This window comes from Oxyura jamaicensis, chromosome 13, assembly GCF_011077185.1.
Source record: "Oxyura jamaicensis isolate SHBP4307 breed ruddy duck chromosome 13, BPBGC_Ojam_1.0, whole genome shotgun sequence".
Taxonomy (NCBI): Eukaryota; Metazoa; Chordata; class Aves; order Anseriformes; family Anatidae; genus Oxyura; species Oxyura jamaicensis.
The window spans coordinates 3,735,729-3,757,807 of NC_048905.1; the positions used below are offsets into that span (position 1 = coordinate 3,735,729).

Below are 22,079 nucleotides of genomic sequence, written 5' to 3' on the forward strand. Positions count from 1 at the left end.
TGTATCATTAAATGACATCAGTAGCCGTCCCTGGCATTTTGGAACAATTTTCTATGAATGATCAAAAATAGATAATGTTTAAATATCTGTAGCATAAATGTATAAGTTACTTTTCAGGACACTGTTACAGTTTAACTACGCTAACATTCCAGAAGCTTTTGTAGAAATGACCAGCTGATAAACTAACCCAATGCTAGTTTATCCTTCCTATCTACTTAGGAAGAAAACTGTTTCATCATTTATATTTTATTCCAAATACATTTGAAATGAGATAAACTTAGCAAGATGATTCAGAAATGTAAAGGATTATTCAATACTACTCCACATTCTTCATTTCAGTGCAATAAAGATAAACTATTAAGAAGAGGGACCAGTTAATGCAGCATAAAAATGATGCATGAAATGTGACATCTCTTTAACATTGAGAGAAAACACTTCCTTCTGTTGAGTGCTTTACACTAAATGCAAAATATTGACACAGCCCTATTATGCCAAACAATAGGCTTCTTTCAGAAAGATAATTTTATAGAAGGGGTAGTATCATGTGATCTTATTAATATTTATGAAATATGATAACAGAAAAAAGGGAATTGGGATAGCACTATCTTTATAGACCCTATCCATTTCAGCTTCAAAATGTTTTTCATTTCACACATCAGACACTAATTAGCAAATATCTAATTAGTGTTAGAAGAGTAATCGCTCATGGGAGTTGTTGAGGCTTTGAGCTTTCATGCATGCAAAAGTAGTGCCACTCTAGGTACGTTTGTTAAGGTACAGTAACTTTAACTTTTTTTTTTTTTTTTTTTTTTTTTTTTTTTCTCTGAACTGTGTGAATTAAAATAAAAAGCCAAATTAAGCTCCAATCATTGGGGTTGGGAGAATGACTGTACTGATAAAGAGTGAGGCAAGACCCAGGAAAGTAAAAATATAGGTATTTTGAAACTTCTGCAGATGCTGGTATGTACAGAACAGAATGTAATGTTAATTTGACTTTCCAGGAGGAAAAATGTCTGTAATGTTTCTGTTTACAAAGTAGGTAACTATCTATATCCTGAATCCTCTGAAAACAATGCAGCCAGGGATGGAATAATCAAAATGCTTTGGGAATACGTCATTTTGAAGTTTTACTGTTCACATATGTCATGTTGATCAGTTTCTTGTTATTATAGTTAACCATTAACAGTTACGGTTTTTGTTTGTTTTTAATTTTTCTTTGTAAGAGAGACATGAGTTCTATATAAAGAACACCTGCCTTACTTAATATAAGCAGGAGTCCAACTTTTAAAGCAAACATACTGTAGGAGTTGAACCTATGACAATAATCTTAAGGATAAAATATTTGTATACGGTTTAAATATGCAACAAAATACTAAAAAAGTGCTGTAGGACTGACAAGTTAGTCTTATTTGATGATCCAGAATTTGCCAACAATGCAACCATTTTGCTCAACTTTCTGAAAATGAAACATATGTTTCTATTGAATCAGAGTGCCTTGTAATTCAAACTTTTATACGTTTTTTTGATAACTGTTTACTATCAATTTAAATTTAGAGATAATATAGGTTCTGAATGTAGCTCTCAATGGATAGGGAAAAAACAATTTGTCTGTGATCTCCATTAAATGGATGTCCATTTCGGTGGAAATGGCTTGTACAGAAGTTTCAACTGTCCTTAGTGTAATGTTTCCTCTGAATGATGCAATATTTGCGCAGTATCGGGTTGTTACACTATCCAGAATCTGGTTCCTAAATATCAGAGAAATTGAGTAGTCTATTGTGTCGAACAGGGTGCATGGAAAATAGATGAAATAGCATAAAAGCTGGAATTGGTGGGTTTTCTTCCATTCAGGCAGTCAGATCTGCATGAGGCATGCACCTGTATCACAAGTCTATTAATAATGTCATCAATATGTCAACAGCACCTACTATACCACTGGAGAAGTGATTATCAACTGCTTGATCAAGCATCAGCTTTTTAAAAATCTTATCCATTGTACTGCTGAGCAAAGTATTTATTCCTAGTATTCAAAACCAGTCAACTCTTAATTCTAGGTTTTTCATTGTATGCTGCTTTCTGTCTTAGCTTCTCTTTGAGATCACTGCATATTCCTAAATCACTGTCACTGAATACAGCCAAATTTTTTAAATGTGAATGGAAATGTAAGTATAAAAACAGTGCTTGTATTTTAAAGACTGTGTGAGGACTTCATAGAAATTTTTGAAAAAAAATTGAAGTTTCGAAAGAGACCTCTGAATAATGAAATATATTTAGGAGATGGTATTTCTCTGCATTGAATCCATGAAAATAGGAAAACAAGTGTGTTTTCAGGAAGCTTCCTTGCCTGGCTTAACAGCATTACCGGTCTGCTGATGTTCCTTTGAATTTAAGTGGGCATATCAGCACATCTTTTTCATCGTCAAAGTGCTACAGAAATAATTTAGATAATGGCAAGTTTTCCATATGTTGTTACTTTTCAACTACTGGTTACAATAACGATATTGAGCTGTTGTATGCAGCTTTTAATCAGGCAGCTGCCAAGTGTTTCTGCAGACAAGGTAAGTGTCATCAGCTCCATTTTCAGATGAGAACTTTGAGGAGGAGGGAAGCAAAAGACTTGAAGCAACTGTGGGAATACAACCAATTTTTCCACCTCCAGTCTGTTTATCTAGTCACCTGTCCTCACTACTGTTTTATCTGCACTAGAAACAGATAAGACAACTAGAAAGAGTTTCTGAACATTACTGTAACAATAGTGTGTAGTGCTGTTTTTAGGTCAATAATCTTGCTTTAGAGATCTTCCTTGTTTTTAAGGCTGTAGTTGGTCAGGAACTGCTACATGATCTGTAGAATGCATAATGCATTTCAGCATTTTGAGCTCTTTAATATAGATATTTCTGTTTAGTTTGACTTGAGTAGATGTGTGAGGAAAAAACAACATGAGGGTTTTCTTGCATTGAATAATATATTTTTATTGGATTTTGGATTTCATTTCTGTGTTTAAACTTGGGGGGAGTCATTTCTTTTGCATTCCTCGTGTTAGTCAGAGCAGGACACGTTTGGCAGGACAGGATTGTTTTTATTCTTTTGGGGAATGTCTTAAAACACCAGTCTGAGGTGAAAGAAGAATCAGTTGATAGTGGGTATTCTGTAGGACTCTGTCTTTCTTCTTTCCTCAAAGACTGAGCTAATCTCTGTGTCAACTTGAGTGTCCTAATTTATAACTCAACACCCTTAGGCTTTATTCCTGCTCCCCTTCCAAGTAATTGACATGTCAATGAAAATGCAAGAGCAACCCCCCATGGGTAATAGGGATACTGAGACACTGCTGTTATCTTCTCTTCAAAGGATCTCTGGAAATGCCTTCAATTGATCCATTGCTGAATGCCATCTTTTACTTTGTGTCAGTCCAGGAGAAAGAGGGTTTTCTTTTAATTGACCCTTTTTTCTTCTTCTTCTTCTTCTTTTTTTTTTTTTTTTTTTTCTTAACCAACATGCCATGTGTTACATATGCAAAGATTTATTATTCTGTATTGATTATATACAGCAGAACAACATGCAAAATGAAAATAGTTGGTGTTGTTGAATCATTATTTTAATCAAACCAAAAGTAGCAATAAGGAAAACCTTCAATACATAAAAATGGTTTTCAGACTTTGTAAGAAGATTTCTGTTAACTTAAACAGATGAAGTCAAATTTGTAAACATCAGCTTATGGTAGGTTTTGCAGGTGTTTGACATCTGTCTCAAATATTTGACGGCATTTCCACACAGCCTGATTAGCATGTTTAAAAATCAAAAATGCATATATAAAGCAACAATGACCAGTTCCTAAGTATGAACCGCAAGAAATTTTTTGTTATCCCATGGGGATTAACTGCTTGTGGGAAAACTCTGCTTCATCACCACATTGTCATTTGATTTTTCTTCTTCCTATTGTAAAGATGCACTGCACAAAAATATAGTGTCCTTGATGTAGTGCCATAGCATACTCAATAGATTTTGGTAAAACAGTTCTTTTAGGATCATTATTTCCTACTTTTTAGCTTATAGTCTCCTTGTGTTTTTAACCTCTCTCTGTTGTAAAAATTATTCTATAAATTTCAAAACCTTTCTAATGTCATTTTAGGGTACGGCTTTACCAAGGGAAGGAACTTTATTCCTTTTATTTGACTTTTCAATTTTGATTCTTGAGAAACTTGTTTTTGACTAATTTGAATGTACTTAGAATTTTTCTACTCAGTTTATTTTATGATAAAACTAGGAAAAATATTTTGGGAATAGTCAATTCATTTTGTCTTCCAGAATTTGTTGGGTTATCATTAATACTATTCAGCTTGTAGAAGTTATGTTTTGCCATATTATTTTTTAATCAAAACTGGGACATAATCATAATTAAGAGAAAATATTAAAGATCCAACCCAAATGCTTCTTTAAAAGAGAGGAGATGAAACTGAGTCAGGGTAATGAAATAACAGGGCAAATACCTTGGTAAAAGTTGACTTGATAAAGAATCTTGGACAGCTGAATATTGTTCCAGGGGAAGCATGTGTTCCATTTTGAAAACTGTAAATTTTAAGTCTGTATACTAGTTCACAAATATTGTCTTGCAACAATATATAAATCACAACTAAAACAGTGTAATTTACATAAGCATATAAATCAGAGAGAGCAATCACAAGTTCCCTTTCATGAATTGTATTTGCCTCATACCTAGTAAGTACGTTACTATAATTGATCCTCATTGTTTAGAGACTGAGTAGCCTTAGCAAACTCACTTCGTACTTTAGCGATAGGTTTTCAAGCTTGTCAGTTGAATGGTAGTTTTTTTTAAATGAACAGTAAATATTTCCTGACCTCCCAAGTAATTTAATCAATTTATTTTCTATTTCCTCTTCTATAAAATGGGAAAAATAATAATACATGCAAATTCAACGTAAAAACGCAGAGAACCATTTTTGCCAATTTTGAGATCCAGAATGGCTATATCCCACTGCACTGTACTGGTTAGAGAAGAATTTCTCCACTGTTTTAAGCTTTTTTCATGCAGTGCAACCCAAGGAACTCATAAAACCATCAAAAATGTTTATGATGGTGACTGAATTCCAAAACTTCCTAAGATTGTAGGTAACTGTGCTAGCAACAACAGCTGTAATTAAGCTATAGTTACTCCACTACAACCAACGCATAACCAGAATGAAACTGTCTTTTGCAGGTATATATGGAGTTTTACAATATACCCAACATACTAAAACTTGTATTTAGAATATGCAGAGCAAAATAAATAAAAAATAATAATAATCCTAGGTCCATACTTATCCACATGATAAGACTTGGAAGACTCTGTGTGGATTTTGGGAGGTGTTCTAATTTATTTCTCTCATGTAAATTAAAATTAATGCTTTTAACATACAGTCACAAATAATTTTCTTTTATTCCAGACTGTAATGTAAATGATAGTGTATCAATTTTATTATCCCTGGATGTGTTTACTTGCTTGATCAGAATTACAGCCAGGTGGTACCATCTTCTCACAATAATTTTACTTGCCTTTGAATGAGAATGGCTCATTTGAAGTTTGTGAAAGACATATCCGTATGGAATTCATAGGATTTCATGTTGTGATACAGCAAGAAGGCTTGCTAGAAATTGCCTGTTTCAGGCTGATGATGCAAAACTAGACATCTGTTAAATTAACATCTATCTAACATTTTTGCCTTTCAGTCAAATGTATTCAAAAAATTTAAATCTTTTTAAGCTGTCAAAACAATCTGTCACAAGATATTTATTTTTTTGTATAATGGGTTACTTAAGGAAAGCAGCATGTGGTTGAATGAGTTGCACCTATGCTGCAGCTTTCCCAGATCTCTACTACTTTTAAACTACTGGATAATATACATACTTTAATAATTACTTTTGAAAATTTGGATTAGTAAAGCAGAGCTATATATGTATAAGTTATTGGATCCCTTTCAAGTTTCTCTTTAGAGAGGAAAAAGAAAGAAAGAAAAAGAAAACCAAACTTCTAATGTTAATTTTGGTTAAAATCTTAAAAATGCCCTCCTGCCTTTTTGTCTTATAACAGTCCATAGGATGATAAATATACTTCCGTGCAATAAATTACAGCATGAACAACCCTGTATTCACCTACAAGTTTGTTTCTTTGCTTAATTTAGGACATTCATTACTTCTGACATAAAGGAGGATGCAATAACACATTATCAATCACAATTATGTATAATTTTAATAAAATCTGTAATAATGGATCCTAATAATGACCAAAACAAAAAAAGCCTTCAACACAATATTTACTGCTGTATTGTGCTGGATTCCATCAAAATACAGCTTGTATACCTTGCTAACGTACATGGTATGCTTTTTAACCCTTTCAATCATGGCATAGTCTGCCCTGTCCTACCCTGCAATAATACTACTGGGATTTTTCCAGGTTAAATTCATAGTGAAATCCTGCCCTCATTAAAGTCAATGGGACTGCTGCATCTAAATCAGTGAAAACTACATGGGCTGCTTATTTTGCTGTATTTTCTAATAGATAGATACAGTAGAATTCCAATTTTAGAGCTGTTTTATTTTCTATTTCAAACAGATTTATTTGTGTACATTTCTTCTACTTTTAGGTTTTGATTTATGTTTGCTTGAACAATGGGTTTTTGTCTTGCTTTGCTTTTTTAAGTCCCATAGCACATAAAAAGCATGTGTGAATATGAGATACTTTGCTCTGGGAATAGTCAGTAGCTTTGTAGACGGGTGAGATTGGAAGTACTGAGGATGTGACATACTTCACCTCTGGGGAGACAAGCAATGTGTCACCCACACCACTACAGCCCTTCAGGGAACATCTTGTATTGCTCATTCACGGTGTAGTTTTGCATTTCATTTCAAAGTCGGAAGAGCATTGTATAAAAATACTGCAATAAATCACTGTAATTCATTAGTCATTAATAGATATTTTTTTTTTTAAGTGCCCCGAAAGGAGTATCTATGGGCTTCCACATCAGTATATTTTCAGAGACACAGCATTTGAACACTGAGAACATATGGGGACATACACTGCAGAAGTCATTCACTTAAATGTCACTTTCATGTTAGATTCATCATCTAATTTTAATGTGTAGAATGCCATGAATATGTTTAATTGTAGTTTGCTTTACAGTAAGTTGTATTTCTTACTACTGACTGCAATCAAAAGACATGTATGTTAGTTATATATATATATTTTAGAAACTAGTTTTATTTTAGTTTTAAGAGATATGCTGTGTGTATGACATGCTCTAGAAATTTGAAGTTTTGGGGGGAGATTTTAGAAAAAAGTTTACTTTAGTCAAGACTTAATTACAGTGAGATAAATGGCGGTAGTATCAGAGGAACAGTGAAATGAGAACCTTTCAGGTCACATAGTAAATGTTGCTAAAGCCCTGTTGACTTCAGTGGAGCTTATAGCATTTTTGGATTTGGGTATGTAGGAATGAAAAAAATGCCAAGCACACCTGAGCACCACCAGGCAGCAGTACTCTCCTCTCCCTGCATCCACCCAATAGTAGCCCTGCCTACCTCCTCCCTCCCCTCTCGCAGAGCGCTCGCAGTAGTCTTGGAGCAGGACGGGTGCTGCTCAGATGCACGGCTGGCATGCAGGCAGTAGGCCTAATGCAACAGGCAGTCATGAATTGCCTTCAGTTGTATCAAAAACATTCTGTCAGGAGGGACAACAACTTTGGACCCTTTTCTGTATTCATCTTACAGGTTTTGTGAAGCTTTGAGGAACTTCAGACCGTTGAGAATCCATGACATTTGTGTGTAACTAGCTAACTAAATACTTAAAGGAGGGACAGGCAGATAGGCAGATTTCCTCTGGAGTAAAAATGTACCAATGTTAGTGCTTGATTTCTAAAGCCATTTCAAGCTCAAAAGAAAGGAATTTGGTCTTCATTATGGAAGCTATAATTTCCTTTTCCTCTTCATTACTGCTACTACGTCTAGTCTTTAAGAGTCATAAAATACTTTGTGCAATAATATTAAAGTATTGATATTTTCAGGTGCAACAGACTGTGACAAGCCTGAGCATGAGCCTTGTCTTTTCTGGGCAGTGGCACGTTGGCTATAACCTTCAGCAAAGGTGATAATGATCTTTACAGCCTCAGAGCTGTACTGTAAGTCCACTACTGGAACAGGAAAAGTGGGTATTTGTGTGAATCTGTAGAGTTTTTTTGTTGTTGTTGTTGTTTTTGTTTGTTTGTTTGTTTTTCTTTTGTTTCGTTTTCTACATTGCTTAATAAAATGAAACCTCTGCTTTTGTTTGATATGCTAATAGCAGTCCCTTTTTGTTTGTTAGGGAAATCCTTATTATGTTCAAGCACTCCATGGCTTCATTCTGATCTGACATTGCTGTAAGTGAATCAATTGGTCCTAACGTCCCGTGATGCCAGTGCTGACAGTCAGACACCCAAGTGTGAAGGGTCATTAAAAGTCTCCAATTTACCAGTGCCGAGCCATGCCTTCTGTCATGGGCTGCTGCTGCACCATGTGCACTGCCACATCTTGTACTCTCCCTGATAACCCTTCGTCTGTAGCTTCCCCTTCACCTTCCTCCCACCTCTGCAAAAGGTACTAGTGGCTAAAGACAGATTTTTCTGAAAATTCTGGGAAATGGTCAGTGTGGGTTTTTTGCCCAGATCAAAAATGAGAAGAACATATCACTGCTAACTGCAGCTCAGCCCTCCCTGCTATCTACAGCTGGAATTACACGTGTTCTGAGCTCCAAGCTGCACCTAACAGGTATATATATTTTCACCGGTTGGCTGCCCATAAGCACCTGGGCAGACTGGATAGGATGTGTTGTCTTTTAGCCACTGGCAGGCTGATCAATGGATTTTATTTTTTTTTTTCTTGCTAACTATGAAATTGTGCAGGCTGTGTTAGGAAATACCATTTCAGCTAGGGAAAAAATAATGCATACAGTAAATCCCCAAACCCTCATATGTTTAAAAGGATAGGTGATGTTTCTTTAGGCATAGGTATAAAAGAAATCTGAAGAGCAAGAAAATGATTTTATAGTGTTTTTACCTTAAAATGGGAAATGGGATGCTGGCTTTCCCTTTATCCCTTTCTTCTGTTTTTGTCTTTGTTTGTTTTTTTAATAAGTACTGACCTGAAGAAGCAGATTTGGGGAGCACTGTGCCAAGAGCAAAAGGATTATTTTAAAGACTTGTTGCTCAGTGTTGTTTATAGGAGTTTTGTGTTACAGGAGCCTTCTAAAGTCATCAATGATTCACTTCCTTACTATATTCTTATTTGCTAGAATGAAACCTTGCTCTGTCTTGAGGAGAAACATCCCTTGAATTCTTTGCCTAGTGCAGCCGTTCCCAGTCTTTTCTAGGTGAAATCTTACCAGAGAAAATTGGCAGTGACATATCTCCCTGGATCTAGCTTAGCACCTTCTTATTTTCACCAGGACTCCTGTTTCTTTCTCACTTCTACCTCTGTGTCTCAGGATTGCTGTGACTGCTTCCTTGGTTGTCTATGCTGAGACTTACTGGCTCTGCTACAGCCCAAGAGCAGAGCAAGCAAGTCACAATGCTAGGTCTAAATGCATCAGACTGACTCTCAGTGAGGCTTTTGAAGGCATTTCAGAACGTGCTTGCTAGCATAGTCTCCTCCCAGCATTTTCTTTTCTAGCATATCCTCCATGTGCTAAGACTTATAAGTTGGCTGAAGCAAGATGCTTGTGTGCCATGCCATGCCCTCCCTGTCATATAAGCATCATGCCTCGCCAGGTGAGGAACTGTTACACTTGTGCGTGTGGCATTCAAAGTAATTATGTTCATAATCATCTTTGGGAATACATGAATATTGTTTTCTTACATGTGTATTATGTTAACACTTTGCCAAATAAGCATAATGAGAAAATTGAAAATTTTGTGTAAGCATTAGTTATTAAGCCTTTAAATGGCCCTATAAGGTATCATTACCACCATTATATTGACCACATGAAAGATAATTCTTTCCCATGTTCCAGCAGTGAATCACAAACTGAGATGTAATTTGAAATCCAGAGCTCTGGTTTCAGTTACGGCCTTTGCATGCCTTAACAAACCAACTCCCAGGAGCTGAATGCAACTTTTCTGAACAATAAAAATATTATTGATTACATTATTTTTTCACGTCATCACACTAGAGATGAGTTATTAGTACTAGCCATGCTTTTTTTGGGGGTGTGTTTTTTATTACTGCAAATAACATTTTTTGGATCTAGGATGACTTCTGTAAGTATATTAGTAATTGTAACCTTAGGTATTGTTTTGTGCTTTCAAATTACTGAAGCAAGATATTATCTGAAAAGTGAAAGGCTATGTTCAAATGCTGTTGAAAGTTAAACCCAAGTGGCAAAGAAATGTCATACATAGTTGATTACAATCATGTATCTGTATAGGATGTTATTTTTGTATATTGCTCTGGTCTGTTTATAACCATTAAGAAGGAATTGCACATAGTAATGTGTTTAGATTCCAAGGAACTCATTTGGCCTGTATGTTATAATTTTTATTTGTTGTTTCAGTTCAGGACAGCATATGGAGTCATTATCCACTTAATAAATGAAACAGATGCAACCTCCCTTTCCACTTGGTGACTGTTGGTGTGGGCGTAGGCAGCATCTATCACCTGTGCAGACTGAGAAATGGAGGTTCCGTCAGGGCTCTCATTTCTGTCTTCTCCAAGGACAGCTGTCTTTATTTTTTTTTTCTCTCCCTCCTATCTTCTTACTGCCTAGAGTAATGAACCTTCCCTAGGAATGTATAGGTGACGCAATGGCAACGTCTGCTTGCACTGGTAAAGAGAGCAGCACGCTCCTGTCCCTTATGGCCCATGTGTGTAATGTTCTTCAGTGTATAATGGCTGGCACGTTGCATGTGTGAGTCTGGGAGGTGCATGTGAGAAAGTAAGAAAGATGTAACCGAGGAAATAAGTTCAGTGTAGTTTGAGGTCATAAGGGAACTAACTAGCTGAGGTAAGTTTCCATGTAATTGCTTTGCTTAAAGATTGCAACAGTTGAATATTGAATGAGCTCGTTGTAGCCGGAGCAAAAACATTTCCACGTCTGCATATTGTTCTTTGGAATATGTACTGATTCTGCATGTCCCTGTCTCCCTCTGTTGTTCAATTTCCTACTCTTTTTTGCTGTGCTTTTTGATGTGTTATATATTTGAATTGTAATCAAGTGGCTAACAGTGCAACTATATTTTAATAAGGTGTTATTTGATTGTAACAATTTGAAGCTTTTAGGTCTGATCGAACTCATTTTTTCACTCTGCAGTGATGTAGTTAAAAATTCACTGGAATCCTGTTTTAAAAATTGTTCAGCTCAAGTGAAAACTATATACCTTAATTGTTCATTCACATTACTAGCATCTATCAGCTGCATTAATTTTGCTTTTTATGCATGAGCAAAGCTCACAGACACCTGTATAGGACGTTATTTTCTCAAAGAAAAAAAAAAATATATATATATATCTGTTTCTACAGGGACCTACAGCATCAGCCTTGTCACGCTAATGGCTGTGGCTAGACAGCATTGCCGTTAGTGTTAGCCCTTTGGCATGGCTTTTTGATCAGCGAGCCTTGCTGAGCTGTTCCAGTATTCCTCACACTTGCAGCCACAACTGGTATCCAGAGGGTCTCTGCTCTCTTCTTCATGGAGCTCTCTCTCAGTTCAGGCATCGCCAGCTCTGGTTTATCTCAAAGACTGCCCTTCTCTCTTGCCATCCCTCAGGAGGGCCTTCTGGCAGTCACGCCCAGCTCCACAGCGTTTCAGGTGCTGCTTCACACGGCCACGACACCGAATAGTTCTTGAGTTCATCTGACTAACTGACAGGCTTGGCTGTTGCCTAAGAAGGCCATGGGCTTGTTCATGCCTTTGCCTTTCTCTTCTGGTACAGACTGTTCATTTTTTCTTCTTCCCCCTAAACCCTGTCCTTCAGGGCTGTGGCAGGGCCACCCCACTTCTCTCTCACCCCCTGAGGTGAGTGCAGCCTGCAGCGGGGCGGGAGGGAGGTGGTGCAGGGCAGTGTGTGGGCCGAGAGTCTCCTCCAAGAGAGCACTGGGAGTCAGGGGCTTCCTCCACAGCCAGGCTGAGGTTGTACATTGTGCATTTAAATCTGAGTTAAAAAATAAAAATAAAATAAAATAAACAGCCACCCAACCAAACCAAAGCCAGAACTTTCTTGAAAAACCCATCCTTCCCTTTTCCTAAATCTTCAAATGGATGCTGAGTTCTCTCAAGTGGCAAAGCGCGGGCCAGGGGGCAGCGAGGTGGCAGGGGGAGCCTCGATTTCTTTCAGCCTGACCCCCAGGCAGCTGGCAGGGTTATCTGGGTGATAGAGAGACTGCTCCAGCAGTCCCAGCACTCAAATCTGTGCTGTGACAGAGGTTAAAGCCTCCAGAGAGATGCCTCCGGCCTCCCAGCCCTCCACGTAGATATGCCCATGCGGCTGCCTGCAGCACACTTGTAACAGCCTGGCGGGCAAAGCAGTGGGCATGTAGCTCAATAGCTTGTGCACCATGTCCTGCTTACTTGCTGTGCAATAAATACTGGCTGTCAAAACAAAATTTATAAATGTGTGACAGGTTAGTGATTAACACAACTGGTACATTAACACGTGATTAACACTATGGTACATTCAGGCGTTCTGTTAAGCTTATGTGTAGAGAGAGGTTGGTCTCACTGATTTACCTCAACATACTTCACCTTCTAGGTAAGAAAGGTTCCAGATGTGGTGTTGTGGAGTACCTATGTGGTAGCCTAATTTCATGAGTTGCACTGAGACCTTTGAGCAAGGTTCTCTGGTTGTACAGGTGAGCTGTTCCTCACTCTGCACTCACGTAGACAAGGTCTTACCACGGGTACTGCATGCAGTCCAGACTTCAGCCGGTCATTTCATTGTGTTGAGAGGTGTTTGGGGATGGCACCTTGCTCCAGAAATGCAAGGCTGTCGATTGATTTTGCACGGATGTTATTTTAACAGGATATGTAAGGGAGATGTATGCATCTTTATTGCTGGGGGGTGTTCCTGAACTAACTTTTTCTTCTTGCTGCCTTTATGGTAAATGCTTGCTTTCTCTTGTGAGTTTTAAATGTCAGCAGATTTTGAAAGTATTTCAGTAACACTCTTTCATTGCTCTTGAAGGATTTCTTAAGAAGCATATAGAAATGTTTCCATTCTGGTGATTAACAGAACATGAAATAGAATTACTTACGTACTGAATCATACATTCCCTATGATGATTGGGTTTGGTTAATTTGTATCAAACTAAGAAGCATTTTAAAAATAAAATTCATGGTACAGTTTGTTTCATCACACTTTTTTTTTTTTTCTCATCTTGGACATGTATTGTTTGAAGTCAATTGATGCTCTGTGAATTTGGTTAACAGAAAATCTGTTAGAGACTAAAACTAGGTGATACAATTGAGGTAAGAGGAGCAACAGAATGTTTAAAACATCCTTTATGATCCACATATTGCATGATTGCATTCACATCCTTTATACTAAAAAAAAAAAAATCATAACAGCATAGCATTGTTTTACATGATTATAGTTGTTTTTAAGTTTTAATCAGCAGAAAATGTAGCATGAAGAAGAATTAAGGTTATATAAACTTTCATTAGGGATCCAAACATTTTCCCATTGAGGTCAATAAGCACAGTTTTAATGGAGTATCAGGGATGAAAACAAAAATCTAAAAAACTAAGATTTTTTTAATGCAATGATACCCCTCTCTGATCTCTTCGACAGTAGTTCTCATAGAAACCAGCTGTTATCTCTAAATACTCCTCATAGATAGGGGAACTGACAGAGGGAGGAAGTACATTTTAAAGAGCACTAAAAGAAGATATCAGGAGGCTCTGGGAAGGAGGAAGTGGAGGCTGTTGAACAATTTGAGCATTTATAGCCTCTGGCTATATAGTCTGGCATATAGTCTCTGGTTTTTCCCCAAGACTGGGGCCCTTAAATGTCAAGCTTTTGGTGTTGTGCATTAAGATGAGCACTATCCAGGAAATGTGTGGTGACTCTATTATATTGTATAGTGTAGTTCGTATCTATTCTTGGCAGCTTCCAGAGGTTTCTTAGATATTCAGCATCTGAAATTGTACTGTTTTATTCCACATTTCACAAGTAAGCATCAGATTATTGCAGGAGAGAGTTGTCTGATAAGTCAAGTTTTGAATTGCTTCTGTGATTTTCAGTTTTTAACGTTCTCTCCTGTGATAATGGTTATAATAAACTGGTTAACTGAAAAATGTTAAAATTAAAAATAGTTAAAAGTGGTTTTTTATATAACAACTTTTTCACTCTGACAGAAACTCTGTTTACTGCAATGTTTTTGCTCTGATGTTTCTGAATTCACAAAGTTGAAGAACATTCCAAATAGCAGCCAGATAGTTCTCCAGTTCTCCACTGACACATTCTCAATCGAGTTTCCATGGAATCAAAATCTGTATATTCTGAAGAAGAAAAGATTTAGGAAAAAAAAAAAAAAAAAAAAAAAAAAAAGTTGGGTGCTATTTTTACGTGTTGTTTATGTTTTAATACAGCATGTTACTTGTTATGGATATTTTTAGGAGAATGAACATATCTAAAAAGACGTATCTTGCTATTTATAATGTGATCTGGTTATATTTCAGTTGTCTTATAACCAAAACTAAAGTGTGCCTTTATTTTTTCTATTTTTAATCATTCTAAATTGAAATATTTTTGTTTTTTTTTTATAGAACTTTAGGTATTTATATGGTTTAATGAACATTTCTGACACTTTTTAACAGTTTGCTTAAAATGCTGGCTTAAAGTTCGCAAAAGTCAATCGTGTCATGTTCCTGCTGTTCTCAGCATTCTAAGCAGTACTTCGCATTAACCAATTTTTTTTCCCTCTTCCTTCACTATGCATTCTCTGTTTCTGATGTGACAGAGATAAAAGACAAGAACAGGTGTTTTGTTTCATACCAAAGGTTAATCAAAACAAATATCCTATGTCTGATGAGAGCTGATGGCATGCCAAGAAATGTGTTTTAAGGGTGTTTTTATTCACCATGTCAAGCCTTCTTGATGGAATTTTATTCTGTGCTCTGAACCAAAGCAGACGGATTGCAAACCAGACTTTCTTGAAGCTACCCACTTAGTATTATCATTATTATTTAATTATCTAGTTTAGTCGTAGTATAGATACAGCATGAAACTGATTAAGAAGAAAAAAAAAAAAAAGGTTTATAATTAAGTCTCCACAAATATTCATGCAGCAAGAAGGGATTGTGCTGTTGTTGATATACACTGTTGTTAGGGCATTGCTTGTAGAGCAAACTGCCATGTTGCTTACATTGCCACTTCTGTGGTACTTGGTGGTGGTGTAATGTTAACATGTACATCATGGGTGCAAAAACTCAAGTCTTGAGAATTGTCTAGGAGTCTCTTAGAGGTAAGTGGAATTTTAGGTGTTCTGCTGCAGGAACGCGGCCATTCTGTTTCAGCATTATGTGAGACAGTTTCAAGCATTTCCTGAATTCTCAGGTGTTTCTTAGTTGTAGGGTGAGGCCTAACCCTGTAAGACCTTTGCATTGTAAATATGAAAACTGGAGTTCTGGTGTGAAAAATATAGATCAGGACATAAGTGAACAGGAGCAAGTGTTAAAAAGTAAAGCCTTTTTCTGTGTTTTCCGCTTCTTCTACGGTACCTTGCATTAGAGGTGGAAACCCATTTTTCTCTTTTCACCTTGAAACTTAATAATTATATATATATATAAATTTCTTATCATTTCTTACAGTCTTATTTTGTCATCTTAGTGAAGTCTTTCCCATTTGGAAGAGTATTAGGCATCTTTGGCACATGGCACAGATCAAGCTCAGCTCCAGGCAAATCAGCAGCTCTTTGGATGTAGTCATAACAACAGATGATTTAAGGAGGTTTCTGGACTTGGTTCTGAGCTTCCACATTATCAAGGAAATAAGATTGTTCCAAGAAAAGCTCACAAAATGGCCATGTTTTTGACCAGCTCTGGTTATTAGGGAATGACAATGGTGGCATTTTAATTTGTTGACATAATTCTATTTTTTTGGCATTCATATCATAGGTGTAAGCATTATCAGAGGAGCAATGTGTAGAGCATCTGGAATTGAACTCGTAGCAGAAATAATCTGAGAATGGAAGTTTGCCTGAATATAGGTCAAGTTAGTGCATAGGAAACCAACACAACTTCAAAGCTGTGGCTCAGAGAACTACAGAATGCTCAAGGGTATACTTAAGGCATGAATGTTGCATATTAATTAAGAGGACTGGGCAGAAAACTCAGTTTTGTTCAGTTAAGTGTATTGCCCAGTACTCTAAAATTAATTGTATGGTGTGTGATGCTATGTACTCTATTGTAGAGGTGTAGATCCTTACTTCACAGTGAGAACTTAAATTATCTAGTAGTGAAGAAAATCCTTTAGGAGCCATGGAAGGTGGCCTTCGTCTTTGCAAGCAAAACATCTCTGCACAGTGTGACAGAGCTCTCAGGCCATGTTACAGGAATAAAGCGTGGCAGGTAGACCCGTATGTACCTGTAGGTATGTTATTCTTTCCATCAGTAAGGCTAACTGAGGCACAGAAGGCTCATACAAACTGGCTGCCATAGGTATAGACTAAGGTAATCGGTTTACTGTTGTTTTAAAAAGTGTAAATCTTCTGTGAGAGATATTTTAGAAACTGTACCGATGACCTTAACAGGCCCTAGCATGTCACTGGGTGCAGAGCTACAGTTGGAGAAAAAAAATGTAAACAGAAATGTACCAAGCAGAAATGTACCAAGTAAGTTGGTGTCGCTGCAGCCTGATTTTTGAAATGTCATTTTTATCTCTATCTCTGTATAGTTTTACATGTAAATGCAATGTAAAAATGTACATGTCCTTTTGAATAAGTGTTCCTGAATAACCAGAAACATACAGATTATTTCCTGTTTTAGTTGCTCTTCAAGTAAAAATTACAAAATATCGATTGATTTCCATTCATTCATGAAATAGCTGATTTCATAATAAATTAACACTCCTTTATGATATAGAGAAAACTAACTCCTAACTTTTAGTGTTAAATTTTAGTTGTTATTGCTTACTGAGCTAACAATAAAAGATCAAAGATTATTTCAGTACCTGTTAAGACATCTTTATGACTCAGAGTCAAATTATCAGCTGCTTCTACTGGAGAAGCTCTTACTGGTGTTTTTTCTTTGTTTTCTTTGCATGACACTTGGCTATTTCTTCAATAGTATATCACTAGTAGTTGTACATCAATTAATTCAGCCATACATGCAGTTTTTGGACCAAACGGAGGTTGTAAAGAATGTTAATTTATCATGATGCTGTCACATGTATTCAGTTAGGCTCAAAAAGCAGTATTTAGATGTTTTTTACAACAAACCACCAGCTACAGCATTGCATTTGCCTTCACTGTGCCAGGAGGTTACACATAGCTCGCGTGTGTTCAAAGTCCTTAGCTTGTTCCTCTCACTAATTAAACTGATGATGCTTTTTTCTACCATGCCAATTCATCTTGTCAGAAATTGGACACTGGGACACAGAGTATAGACAATATAAGACATAAGGTATTTTCTGATACGCTGTGCCTCTCTTTTAGTGCTTGTGCTACACGGTTGTATTTCCTCTGAGTGAACAGCTCACGGTCTAGGGAACGGTGGCTGGGGAGGGATGAAGTGCCTCACAATGCCGTTCTGCTTTTGTAATGATTGTGGTTTAAGAGGATGATCCAAAGGAGTTATTGAAACAAGGATTGTGGGGGGAAAAGGCAATATGTTTTATTAAACCAACAGATGTAACTGGAAAAAAGAATAGATGCTTTCAGACACGGTCTTTCTTCAGGTCTGAAACAGAAGAAACAAACAACAACAATGACAAAAAAAATCAGTTCTGTGTTCATGCCATCCAATAGGTGATCAGTAAAGAAAAAGTCTTTGTTAGATGTAAGTACAGAAGGATATTGGAAAGGGGCTGTGGTCAGTAGCTCTTCTGCATGGCCAGAGGCTTTCAATTAGCTCCAAAGGATATATAGAGTATGACTCTTTCTGTCCAGCAGTCCCTTTAATAGGTGACAGCTCGACAGAAGTACTTTTGTCATCCTTTGCCGCTGTACTTCCCCATAATTTGTTGTCATGACACTCCGTGTTCTAGATAAAGCTGTTGATGCAGTTTGCCAGCAGGAGGGGTGCAGGGAGGGGGATTCACGATCAGTTAACCAGGGAAACGTTTTGAACGTCAGTTATGTTATTTCTTCACTATTCTATTATTATGCAAGGTGTAAGTCACAGATGTAGAGCATGGGTTTGCATGTAAGCTCTTAAATCCTTGACCTAAAACAAACCAAGGAATGGTCCAGCTTTGTAGCAGAGTGGAGAAGTAAGGGATCAGGAGGTGTTCTGTGATTCAAGTTGAGTTGACTTAGTCAGATGGGATTGAGGGAAAACTCAAATTAATTGTTGGAAAACTCAAGTTGTTTTGTTTGTAGGGGTGAGTGTATAAAAAAGGGCTGGAAATCAATTATTAGTATCTCTGCACAAAATAGCATGACTAGTATGTTTAGCTGTGTAGTTATTCTGTAACATTCAGTGGTATGGTTTCTGTTCCTAGTGGAGTACTGCTGGAGGAAGCTCAAGGAGAAGCACATTTCATTTCAGGAAAACAGTTTTTGTGTTGATGTTAGCCAAGACCTAGTCTGTCTTATGGAAATGTCGCCAGTTTGTAGAATAACTTCCTTCTGTAGGAGAACAACTTGCTTTCCTCACTGGAGCTGTCAGAATTTAAGCAGTTCAGTGTCCAAACATTTTTAGTTCAGACACAGGGTCAGTTCTCGTAGAGAAGGGTTTATTTGGTAATACATCAGCTTATGCTTCGTTTTAGCCACTCGATCTTGTGTCTTTTTTGAAAAAAAAAAAAAAAAAAATGTATGCATGTTCTCAAGCTTTTTGTTGACCTTGAATGTAAATAGAGATTTCTGATTGCATTGTGAATTTGTTGATAAGCCTGTGAGAATGAAGAGATACTTCTAGAAGTGTACATGCGTGGTTTTGGGTTTAGATAATTGTCATGAATATAACCTAGCACATTGTAAGATATGTAGAAACTGCTTATCAGGGCTACCATGATAACAGGGAAATAGACAGGAACATTTTTTTCCCCTCAGTTTTTCCCTCACTATTATTACTCATTTTATGATAAGTGACTACAGTCATGTATATATACATGCACATACAGAAGGAGTGAGCTTCTTATGGGAACTTGAGACCTCTTTTTTACCTTCACGTGTTATTTACCTTCATGTCTGAGAGAGAAAATGGCAAGCCTTTAAAGCAGCTGCATTGCTCAAGCTAGATCCCTTACAGCGGCAGAGCAGGAATAAATACTTGACATAAATTACCCTGCAAAATGCTCTTCTACTGGGTCAGGCTAAAGGTGTATTGGTACTCCATGGGAAAGATGTGCAAATACCCAGTGTCCATATGATTTTTTTTTTCTTTATAATTACAAAATCATTTGAGCTTTTGAGATGGTGGTAGCCCAAGATTCATGAGAATCTGATTTTAATGGATCTGTATTTATGAAGGTGTATTGCTACCCCTCAGGGGACAAAATGATAATGTGAAACACTAACAATTGCAAGTTTAGAAATAAGTGTGGGGCTTGGGGCAGTCTTCAATCTTCAGCTTTACAAGAAACCCAAAAACTGGACTGTGCCTACCCAAAGCTGTGTGGGTTTGTGTTGAGGTTCTTAACACTCTTAGAGAAACATCAGTTCTTGAAAACCTTCTGGCACGGTAACAACATTTACAACATTTAAGTATTCAGGATTGAAATTGGTTGTTGATTCCTTGATAATCATTTGTGAATTCACCTTCATAACCTCCTTTCTAGTATTGGGAAATCCTTACAAAAGGAGATAGGGAGCTATGTAGAGCTGTTAACACTTTTTTTTTTTTTTTTTTTTTTTTTTTTAAGCATTGAGGTACCTTTAGACCTGGGTGCCTAAAAAGAGCTCTACATGACTTGCCTAAACTAACAGAGGTGTGCTGTACATTTGAGCTCTGGATCCAGATTTCCAGCATCTTATGCCACTGACATAGTCCTTCCTTTTCCCTAGCGGAGTTGAGATGCTAGGATCCCCAGGGAGGCCCAAACAGGATGCTGCAGCAAAGGGAAAATGCATTGTGTCTTTCAGGTTTGTTTAGCTTTCTGCTGTCCCCTTAACCTTACGTCTCCGTGTGACAACCGAGTCTGACAGAGCTCGCGTTGGCTCAGCAGGCAAGGATGGTGCCTTTCGCCCAGACGACCCATTGGCAGTGGGCCAGCAGCCTACTGGGCTTGACCTGAACACGATATTAAGAGAGCAAATGGGAGAAGCTCTTCTAATGTTACAAATGCTGTATATATAAATATATATATTATAAATAATAATAATACAAACCTGATCCTTCATGAAAATGAGCCCTACTTGTATGAGGATTTACGGTGGGGATTTTTTCTAAGTGACTAGGAGTTCATAATTTAATTTGACATTCTAAATTTAGTACCTAGCTTGTAATTGCTTTTTAAAAATCCTAAATCTGATTTAGGATTCTAAATCTGATCCGAATTGCTTTTTAAAAATCCTAAATCTGATTCCATCTTTGACTGATTCCTTTAAAAATGTTAGTTCTGGGTCACTTTTTTGTCTCCTCCCACTACTCAGTGCAACTTCATGGCAAAATAACAAGGTACCTAGAAGAAAATGTCTGTACTACCTCTTTTCTGAAACAGATTTATCAATGCTAATATGTTTTGTTGCTATGAAAACTCAGTTATCAACATTAAACATTTGTTCAGTCATTTGTTTATTGGTGGCAGTTTGTTAGGAGTTATAAGTGGAATTCCATCTGCCAGTTAAACTATATCGTAAATTGCTGTAGCAATTAGCAGCTCCTGGGCTGGCGGGGGTGGGGGCCGGGGAGGGGTTGTCTGTCCTAATGGGCACAGGAGCTGAAATGCACGTAAATGCACCTCAGGAAGGTGGCTGAGGGCGATCTCAGGTACACTGCTCCCAAGCGTGCCAGTCGGGCGCAAACAGGCACACATTGTGATTATCTCAGTTTTCAAACCTGGAAGAGAAAAGAATGTGTTGCTAAATGAGAGAGGCAGTATGTCGTGCTCGCCGAGATAAAAACAGAAGCTGCCAGACACTTTGGCTTTATTCTGTGAATCCTCGTCTTCCAAACTCTCCTATCTTTTCTCCATGCTCATTCTCCCTCTCATTCTCATTCTTTCTCTTTCTCTCGTCGCTGTCTCGATCTCTCTCTTATTGTTCTCTCCCTCTTTTCCCGTCTTTGATGCACATACGTTGTCACATTTCATTGACTCTCCCCTCTTCTCTGTTCTTACACTTACGCCTAGTGGTGCTTTAGCCAGAGCTTGCAGCCTCTCAGGCGAGTTTTAGTCATGTGTGAAGCTCAGTTTGATCGAGCGCTCCTTTTCTGCCTTTTCACTCTTGCAAAAGATTAAAAGGTGGCGTCACATCGCTCCCCTGCTCTTTCCCGCAGGAGGGACTTAAAAGGGACAACAAAAACTAATCACTTTCAATACGCGTTTTCTTGCAAAAAAAGGGGACTTAGCTGTGCAATTTGAGGCTGGTGGTGAGGATTGGGAAGGCTAGAGGATGCTTCATACTGCTAACAAGGGAAGGAAGCCTTCAACTGAGGCAGGTAAGAAGTGCCGGGATCCGGTGTTTCACGGAGTGGCTTGATCGGAGCAGTAGGTTTTCAGCAGATTTTTCAGATATTGTAGCTGAGGAAAGCAACTGCAGCAAGAGGCAGCATCCGTGCTGTGTCAGATTCCTTTTGTTTAAGATTTAAAGTATGTGCTGTAAATTGAATTAGGAATGGCTTTACAAAGAAGCTGTATTCACACTGAATGATTTTTCCCTGTTTCTCTGTGTATCAAAATAAAACAGCCAGCTTTTATGAGAGCTGGACTTTGCTTAGGGTTAAATTCAGTGTTTGAATG

At 37.4% G+C, this 22,079-nt stretch overlaps 1 protein-coding gene across 12 annotated transcripts in view; it reads left to right on the forward strand.

Moving 5' to 3' along the window:
• Positions 1-22,079, forward strand: part of TENM2 (teneurin transmembrane protein 2) — an 823,338-nt gene that overhangs the window by 450,280 nt on the left and 350,979 nt on the right. The window contains exon 1 of one of the 12 annotated variants that reach the window (XM_035338982.1): positions 21,141-21,778. The exons of 10 other annotated variants lie outside the window; for them this stretch is intronic. In XM_035338982.1, coding sequence (XP_035194873.1) covers positions 21,733-21,778 — 46 coding nt within the window. In that variant the 5' untranslated portion in view covers positions 21,141-21,732. Of the gene's footprint in view, positions 1-21,140; positions 21,779-22,079 lie in introns of those variants that run through there. One more of the 12 variants, XM_035338984.1, reaches the window with a different exon arrangement.